The sequence below is a fragment of the Triticum aestivum genome, chromosome 5A (genome assembly GCF_018294505.1).
Source record: "Triticum aestivum cultivar Chinese Spring chromosome 5A, IWGSC CS RefSeq v2.1, whole genome shotgun sequence".
NCBI lineage: Eukaryota > Viridiplantae > Streptophyta > Magnoliopsida > Poales > Poaceae > Triticum > Triticum aestivum.
In genome coordinates this window covers 296,835,794-296,845,045 of record NC_057806.1, presented here as the reverse complement: position 1 = coordinate 296,845,045, position 9,252 = coordinate 296,835,794, and the positions used below count along the sequence as shown (strand labels likewise).

The 9,252-nt window shown below is 48.1% G+C and overlaps 1 protein-coding gene across 3 annotated transcripts; it reads left to right on the top strand.

Moving 5' to 3' along the window:
* The first annotated feature begins 1,741 nt into the window (after positions 1-1,741).
* LOC123103028 (protein AATF) lies at positions 1,742-5,450 on the top strand. Of its 3 annotated transcripts, XM_044524515.1 has the most exons (14): positions 1,742-2,048; positions 2,152-2,365; positions 2,449-2,555; positions 2,688-2,760; positions 2,832-2,906; positions 3,028-3,138; positions 3,248-3,287; positions 3,360-3,423; positions 4,092-4,194; positions 4,307-4,402; positions 4,495-4,524; positions 4,741-4,840; positions 4,933-5,017; positions 5,088-5,450. In XM_044524515.1, the coding sequence occupies exons 2-14, from the start codon at positions 2,186-2,188 to the stop codon at positions 5,209-5,211; spliced, it is 1,188 nt and encodes a 395-aa protein (XP_044380450.1). In that variant the 5' UTR covers positions 1,742-2,048; positions 2,152-2,185; the 3' UTR covers positions 5,212-5,450. The 3 variants fall into 3 exon arrangements, with proteins under 3 accessions (XP_044380450.1, XP_044380449.1, XP_044380451.1); XM_044524514.1 differs by having other exon boundaries at positions 1,742-2,365; XM_044524516.1 differs by lacking the exon at positions 4,495-4,524 and having other exon boundaries at positions 1,742-2,365.
* Positions 5,451-9,252: the final 3,802 nt, after the last annotated feature.

Sequence of the window (9,252 nt, the reverse complement as noted above, 5' to 3'; positions counted from 1 at the left end):
AGTCAATCGGTGCCTTATATTTTGGGAAGGAGGGAGTACTTAAAAAAACATAAGGTTTTATTTCACCTTTCTTCCCACCATCCTTCGTTTAACCTTTCATACATATGATAATCAATCATCTTAATTTACTTATCTTCTGAACAAATTTCATTTAAATTTACTTACCAAACTTCTAATCAAAATATAAAGTGATTCATGGTCAAAATTTGATGAATATTTATTTACATAATCGTATTATTATTGACAGGTAAATCATAAGATAACCTACTAGAATATTTATATCCCATTGCAATGCACGACATTGTTCTTGTCATAGCAGAAAGTCACTGTTTAGCGCTCGGTTCTTTTTTTTAGAAAACTTTTGCGCTCGGTTCTTCCCGAAATCACTAATTAAGGAGTACTCGTTGCAAAGAACACTCCACTTTCCCAGGTCGCGACAAGTGGCGCACATGCAGCGCGCCACTTGTCGCAACCTGGGAGTTTTCCCTTTTTTCGTAGATCCGTTTATTCAAAACGTTTTATCTCTTAAACCGTGCGTCCAAATCTTGAACTGTTTTCACCTTTGGATTTCTCACGTCGAGATCTTCAAAACTAGATCCCATGTTGATAGGTTTTGATGAACTTTTTTTTCACGAAAAAAATCGGACGAAAAAAACCGGGCGAAAAAACCGAACCGGGAGCATGGTTTTTTTCCTTTCCGAAAGAGGCACGTCCGTGCCTCTCGCGAAATCACAACCGTGCCTCTCGTGGAAGCAAAACCGTGACTCTCGTGGAAGGAAAAAAAACAGAAAACACGTTTTTTTTTCGTTTCCGAGAAGCACGGCCGTGACTCTCGCGAAAGCACAACCATGCCTCTCGCGAAAGCAAAACCGTGACTCCCGCGAAAGAAAAAAAACAGAAAACACGTATTTTTTCCCTTTCTAATAGGCACGGCCGTGACTTTCGCGAAAGCACAACCGTGCCTCTCGCGGAAGCAAAACCGTGACTCTACCGAAAGAAAAAAAAACAGAAAACACGTTTTGTTTTTCCCTTTCTGAGAGGCACGGCCGTGACTCTCGCGAAAGCACAACTGTGCCTCTCGCGGAAGCAAAACCGTGACTCTCGCGAAAGAAAAAAAACAGAAAACGCATTTTTTTCGTTTCCGAAAGGCACGGCCGTGACTCTCGCTAAAGCACAACCGTGCCTCTCGCGGAAGAAAAACCGTGACTTTCACGAAAGGAAAAAACGCGTTTTTTCGCGCAATTTTTTTTTTCGAATTTTTTTTGATCGAAAAGCTAAGAAAGACCGAGGGAAAACCAAAACGTCGAAAAACCCCGGAAAAAAACCGTTTAAAAAGCCGAAAACATGTGTGAAAAATAAAATAAAATCCGAAGAGAGCGTCCCGAGCGCGACACGTGGCAAATGGCTGAGAGCGCGCCAAATGGCGCTGATCGTTGCGAGGTTCCCGAAGGAGCGCTCGTTAACTAGTTGCTCCCGGTTCTTCCTCGCGGAATCAGACAATGCGCTGATGCGCTGGACAGAACGAGAGCCCAGCCCAACTAGCTTTTGGATGTAGATAGGCCCAACCCAACTACATTTTGTACATTCTCCAGGCCCAACACAACTACTCCCTCCGTTCCAAAATAGATGAGTCAACTTTGTACTAATTTTAATATAAATTTGAGTCATCTATTTTGGAACGGAGGGAGTAGCATTTTTTAGATAGGCCTAACTCAACTAGCAATATAGGCCCAACCCGATTAGCAAATTGCTCAAACCCCCAACTTTCCTCACCCCTAGGCGCTGGCGGTGCTGCATTCCCGAACTACCGAAGTCAATCGGCGGCGGCGCGGCGCCTGCACGTCGACGGCTGCCTTCTCAAGCGCGGAGCCTGCACATCGGCGGCTGACTTGACCCGCGTACGCCCCACCTTCCTAGCTTCTCCTGCCCCGCTTCATCCACCCCGCTGCTCGGCTGCGCCGTCCTGCCCCGCGACGCCGGAGAACTCCGGCGGTTGCCTCTCTTGCTCCCGCACGCCGCACCAGCCTAAGCTCTGCCGGCTGACTGAGGTGAGCTGGACAGGGATTACTTGCTTCTTTGGGGTTTTGCGGATACCCTTCCGGAGGCCTGCAACTGAAAGAGAAGCCTCTCCTTCCTCTTCCGTCTCGTCAGGCAAGCTTCCCCTCCTCTTTCCGCCGAGGAGGAGATGGCGCCACTCGCACCCAAGCGCCGCAAGGCAGCACCTTCCCCTTCTCCTCCCCTTTCGGAGGCTTCTTCCGACTCCGGCAGCGACTCCGACCTCAACCTCCACGACAACTCCGACCCAGAGGACGGCTTCTTCCCCGCAGGGAGCGCTGCCAATGACGGCGACCAAGATTTCTCTGACGTAACTCTCCTCCCCCTCTCATTTTCCTTTTGTTCATATACTTGGATTGCTTAGCTACTTTGTGCCTGTCTCTCTTTGGTTAGAGCGACGAGGAGAGCGACCATGAGGAGGAGAGCGACCATGAAGAGGAGGATGATGGTGAGCTGGGGGAGCTCGAGGAGGAGTATCGCACCCTCCAGGCCAATCAACAGTAATGTTCCCTTCCACCCGTCCTCCACATGCCTCACTTTCACACGGTTTACTTTACAATCTGCTTCATGATCTTACTTGCATTTCTTCTCTTCTAGTTCCGCATAAGCACACATTTTTCTTTCACGCGCAGAAGCATTCTTCAGACCTTGAAACAGCACAGGGATGATGATGTCTCGAGAGGCCAGGCAGTCAAAAACCAAAATGTATCCTTCACATTCATTGTACTTAAGCTTTCAAACTATTAACCTTTACATCCAATTTCTGTTTACTGAAGGCGCTATGGGATAAGACCCTGGAAATGAGATTCTTGCTGCAAAAGGCATTTACCACTTCAAACAAGCTTCCCAAGGTCTGTTTCTCTCCCATGGCCGTAACATCCATCTTCATTTATTCATCGTAATTGATTTTACTTCTGAAGAATGCATGATTGTAGGCCACATTCTAATGTATATACTGTTCTGTTCTTGCAGGATCCCACCAAGTCAAGGTTCTGCAGTCACGATAAGGAGATAGAGCAAGCATACGTTGATCTGTTGGACTCGTCGAAACAGACTCTTGGCTCCATGCTTGAGCTGCAGGAGGTTCGGGCACCTGCTCATGTTTTTTGCTTCAACACTACAGTATAGTCTATACATTTGTTAGTCCAGGTTTCCTTACTGCCCACAATATGCTCCCCAAAACTACCTGTAGGCTTTACTAGAGCGGAACCAGGCCGCAAAGGGTGTGAAAGGTACTACTGTAATCCAGTCTCTCTCATTCTGAAAGATGCCTCGAAACGTTTGGTAATCCGGACTTACCACAGATGCTTTGCCTAATTCAACTGGAGAGAATGACGAGTGGTTGCAAATGCAGAAAGTGCAGACAAGGTAACCTTTTGCATTAAAAGAGACTCTGATGAAGTACTGTGGGATATACTCTTCAATGTGTTACAGTGTCTTGCATAGCAGCAGATCTTTTGTTAATCAGCACTTATGCAGTTCTGCACTTATATACCAGTATAATGTGTTTTGTGCTTTTATACCGTATCATACCAGTAGAATGTGTTTTATGCTTAATACCGATCATTTAAACTCTCCCCTGCTCCTGTATTATAATAGTTTCTTAAATGCATTTGAGTTAGCGAATTGTTTGTGGCGCTGCTACTTTTTCATTTCTTTTTAGGTTTCATCTTTACAGACATTGTTTTCTGGATTGCTAATTTGCTACCTATTCCTGATTAATGTTGGTGAATTTGGCAACTTGTATTGAGACTAACATCCAGCAAGAAAAAATAATTAGTTCCACCATACTGGCGAATCCTTAACTTAGCATGCACGGGATAAATGATTATAAGTATACACAAACTAATATAGAAGCACTAAGCAGATATTTTCTGTTAAAAAAAGGCAGTAACTGGAAAACCAAACTTGGTGTGTCGGTTCTAGAACTTGTCAAATTGCACCTGTATGTATTTTGCTTGGGCTGTTTTTCTTCTTCTTGACTTTCTGCACATATACAACATAAAACAGCGTTTGGTATCATGGTTTTTGTACAGAATAACCCTGTTCAGAAATACTGAGATAGATAAATGGCAGAGGAAAACACAGGTCACAACTGGCGCTGCTGCACTGAAAGGAAAGTTGCACGCATTTAATCAGGTTAGCTGAATGCCTATTTAACTACTTATAGTACTTTGTTATTGTGGAACATGCCTAGATATCTACAATGCTAAAACCTCTGCTTTCCCCTGTTGTACTTGTATGAGAACAGAAAATAAGTGACCAAGTTGCTGGTTATATGAGGGACCCAAGCAGGATGATTAACAGGATGTACCTGCGGAAATCTGATGTTGGTGTATTTGGGGAGGTATTTTAGATTCATCTATTATAAAGGGCCACAAGTTCAGTTTCTACTTGTAATTATAATGATTGATTTGTGTCTTCTCTTTCATTTTGCAGAGTGCAGCACAGCCTGCTACTGCTGTTGAGGTTTGAGCAATACTTCATTCTTTAGTTAAATTATTTCAAGCTTGCTTGTCTCTCATTTGTTCTATTCAGATTTCGTGTTATGTGTTCTAATGTAGTTCATTTCTTCCATTGAGGCGAAACTTCATGTAGCCTCAGTTATTTATCTCGCTGACTATTTAGGATGTGGTGTGTAGTACCCTTCCTGGTCTCATATGTTCACCCCTTGTTGCAACTCAGGGCAAAGATGTGGAAGGTGATCCTGAACTCATCGATGATTCTGAATTTTATCATCAACTTCTCAAGGAGTTTCTCGAGTCATGTGATACGGGGGCATCTGGTTAGTTCATATCCAACTAGTGTTCACCTGCACATCTCTTTTTGTTGTTGCCCTGAATGCACTGATGGACCATGGTGCTGCAATGTTCGCAGAATCCGCATTTTATGCTCTGAGGAAGAAGCAGCACAAGAAGAGAAAACTTGTTGACCGCCGTGCTTCGAAGAGCAGAAAGATAAGGTAGGCTTACTTTGGGTGTAGTCGATTTTCTTCCATGGAATTGCTATCAACCTCTTTATGTTATTTTCAGGTACAGTGTCCACGAGAAGATTGCTAATTTCATGGCCCCGGTACCGATGACAGTTCCTCCGATGGCTTCAAAATTGTTTGAGAATTTATTTGGAATGGGCAACCAAAAGGCCCCTGCGGTCTGATTTAAGAAACGATTCAAAAATTTGACATCAGAAGAAGATTTAGCTATTCCTTCTTACGTACTTCCTCCGTTCCACAATATAAGATCATTTCAACCTATGTTAGCTTGAAAAACGTTCTTATATTGTGGGACGGAGGGAGAAGTTTTAAACTGTAATATGTGATGGCCTTACTGCTAGAAGAGCAGTGAAGCAAAATTGTTGTATCTTTGGGCCTAGAAAGCGCATTTCTATTTTACGTAGTTTCTGTGTGATGGATGGTATAATTCAGATTCACATGGGAGTGATATAGATCTCTACTGCTGAAACTGGAGATGGGCCAGCATACAATGTCCCTTCTGGAGGGTGCACCAACTTGCGGTTCTGCGCGGCTGCCATATCTTTCTTCAGCTGGGTCAAAATTGTTTTGCTAGCACACTGAACTTCTTCGGGTCAACCTGCATCAACACGGCAACCAATGAAAAACAGTCTTTTATGCATGGATTGACATGGAGCAAGGAAGAGATGAAGTAATCTTGAATGTAATCTAACAGATGGTGCCTTCTTGGGGTAGTCTTTGTCACAGAACAGCTTCAGCTGGTTGATGTGACTCTCATGGACAGTCGGTTGTGTAAGATAAAAGATTTTAAATAATCCAAATGGCAATAACTGAAAGAAGAGTAGTGTGACTACAATTCCACCAAATAGAACAGGAAGCAAACATTTTACTGTCTGAACTTGGTCACCTCAAGCCAGATGGGGCCCATCATTCATTGCTCAAGCAGTTCCTCACGCCAAAAAGTCAGGTGCAGGGACTAACCTTCTCGCCCGCTGCGAGACCAGAGGTCTGTCTCGCCATCAGCGATCCTGCGAACGGGCCGGTCGAGCTAGTGGTTTTTCTGTGCGCTCAGGAACAGTTCGTTCATGCTGGTTTTTCCGGTTTGGTGTGCTTCGCTCTGGTTTTCTTTTGTGTTCGTTTTTTCTTTCAGTTTTCTTTTTCTATTCGGATTTTCTGTTTTTCATTTTTTTCTACTTTTTTTACCTTTTCTTTCTTCTTCTCTGCGGTTCTTTACGGATTTTCTTTGGCATTACAAATTGCTCTTCATTTTATTCTCTTCTTATTTTTTTTAAAATACATGTCAATTTTTTCAATACATGTTATACATTTTTCTTATACTTGGGTATAATTTTTTTGATACATGCTGAACATTTTTCAAATACATGTTTGGAACATTTTCTTTGAAGAAATGTTAAACATTCACAAATATATGTTTTTTTTGGTGAATACGCTTAGCAGCGTATCATTTCATTGATAGAGGGAGAAAAGTTGGTACAGGAGGCATCCATGCAGACATACACTAGAAGGTGTCTGGAGGGATGCAGCGAGCAGGAGAAGGAGGATGCTCAGCCTCGCTACAAGTGATCAGGTTACAGGGATAATAGCGGCTAGTCCCTTGGGCGAGCGTCATCCTGGATGGAGAGCACGAGATCGTCGGTGGAGGGGTGCAGGCCGTCGAAGATGACGGCGTTACGATGCTTCCAAATGGCCCAAGCGGTCAGAGTGACGATGGAGTTGAGCCCTTTGCGGAGGCCGCTCGGCGAGGTGGCGGACGCAAGCGCCCACCAAGCGAAGAAGGTCGTCGCGCCATCCATGGGCGGAGTGATGAGCCGGCACCAGGCCAGGATTTCATGCCAGGTGACTCGGGCAAAAACGCATCCAGCTAAGAGGTGGTCGATGGATTCCGTCTCCTGGTGACATAGGATACAAACGGTGTTGTGCGTGAGGCCGTGACGTGCACGGCGCTCAGCCGTCCAGCACCGGTCCAGAGAGGCAAGCCAAAGGAAAAACTTGCTGTTGAGACGGGCCCAGCTCCTCCAAAGAAGCTTCCAGGAGGGCGGTGTAGTGGATCCGTGGAAGAGAGCGTGATAGCAAGATTTGGCCGAGTAAATGCCGTTTGTCGTCCAACGCCAGGATATCTTGTCGGGCGTGGTGGTAAGGGTCACGCCTTGGAGCTTGCGCCAGAGGTTGATGTACTCGAGGGCCTCTGGGATCCCGAGCGCGCCGTGGATGTCGCGAATCCATGCATGCTGCTCGAGGCCCTCGCTTACCAAGGTGTGCCGCCTGCGCCAGTTCGGCACGAGAGAGAAAAGGCCGGGGGCGAGCTCGGAGACGACCTGGCCGTCAAGCCAGTGGTCGCTCCAAAAGAGGCATGTTTTCCCATCTCCAAGGTGCCAGGATGTGGAGGCGCGGAAGAAGCGAGATGTCACCTCGTCCTTAGGGAGCTACAGATGATGCCAAGGCCACGAGGGGTCAGTGGCTTTGAGCCAAAGCCAACGGCAGCGCAGGGAGATCCCGGTGAGGTGCAAGTCACGCACGCCAAGTCCGTCGAACTCGATCGGTCGACAGACGCGCGGCCAGCTTACAAGGCAGCTGCCTGATCTGGCGTCGCGCCGGCCATGCCAGAGGAAGTCACAGATGATCCGCGTGATCTTCTTGAGGATAGTCGGGTTGATGGTGATGGCCATGAGGATGTGCACGGGCATGACGGAGAGCACGTGGCGCACGAGCGTAAGGTGCTCGCCACGGGTCAGGAGCGCGGCTTTCCAAGTGGCCAGCTTCTGCGTGATCTTGTCCACGAGCGGTAGCAAGGACGAGGAGGGTGTCTTGCGCACGGACAATGGCAGGCCCAGGTATACCACAGGGAAGCTAGTGACTGCACACGCGAGCGTGGACTCGATGGTCGAAGGCGCCTCCTCATCGCATCGTATGGGTGTGGCCGAGCACTTGAGGAAGTCGTGCGGAGACCCGAGGCCTCGCCGAAGATCCGGAGCAACTCACAGATGGTGGCGAGCTCCGTGGTGGTCGAATGGCAGAAGACGACCACATCGTCAGTGTACAGAGAGATGCTGGAAGCGGCATGGCGGGTGGTTAGCCGTTGTAGCATTCCCGCGCTGACCGCGTGCTAGAGGAGGGAGTTCAGGGTGTCGATCACGATCGTGAAGAGGAGCGGGGATATCGGATCGCCTTGGCGGAGCCCGCAGGCATGATCCACCGAAGGGCCTGGGTTGCCGTTGATGAGAACCCGCGTGGATGCGGTGGAAACTAAGATGCACACCCATTCGCACCAGCGATGCCCGAAGCCAAGGTGGCGGAGAGCTTGAAGAAGGAACGGCCAGGATACGGTGTGGAACGCCTTCACAATGTCGAGCTTGAGAAGAATGCGCGGGGCCTTGAGGTTGTGAAGCAAGCACGCCGTTTGCTGGACAAGGAGGAAGTTGTCGTGCACGCTCTGGCCGGCGATGAATGCGCTCTGGTTAGTCGAGACGATCTGGCTCATCCTGGGCGCCACACGAAGGGAGAGGACCTTGGCGAAAAGTTTGGCGATGATGTGAATCAGGCTGATCGGCCATGTAGTCGGGGATTGCGGCCGCGTCCAGTTTCTTGGGAAGAAGAACTAGCAAAGCTTCACTAAGCTTCTGGAATCCCATGCCATTCATGGCATAGAGCTTGCCAAAGGCCTCATAGATGTCGGTCTTGATCGTGGACCAGCATGCACGTAGAAATTCCGCTGTGAACCCATCCGGACCGGGCGCTTTGCCCGTGGGCAGATTCTTTACGGCGTTCCAAATCTCATCCTCCGTGAAAGGGTGCTCAAGGTCGAGCAGATCAAAGTGGCGAGGATCAATGCCGTCAAGGTCGAGGGAGTGTTCCCTGTGGGCAAAGGAGCCCAGAATGGAGGTGAAGTGCTTGAAAGCAGCTTTCGCCATGTCCACCTCGTCGGTGAGAACTTGCGAGCCCACCTGGATGCCATCCATGTAGTTCTTCTGCGTGTGGTGCGCTGCCTGGATCTTAAGGAACACGACGTTAGTGTCGCCATCACAGAGCCAACTGAGGCGAACCCGCTGCTGGAGGATAGATCGCTCGAGGGAGGCGAGGCCGAGGTAAGCGCGCTTGAGCTCGCGCCGCAACCAGCCCTCGGCCGGCGTGAGGGGGCGTTGAACTTGGGCCATGTCCAGGCGAAGGATGAGCTCGCGCGCGATCTGCAACTGCAGGGAGATCTTGCC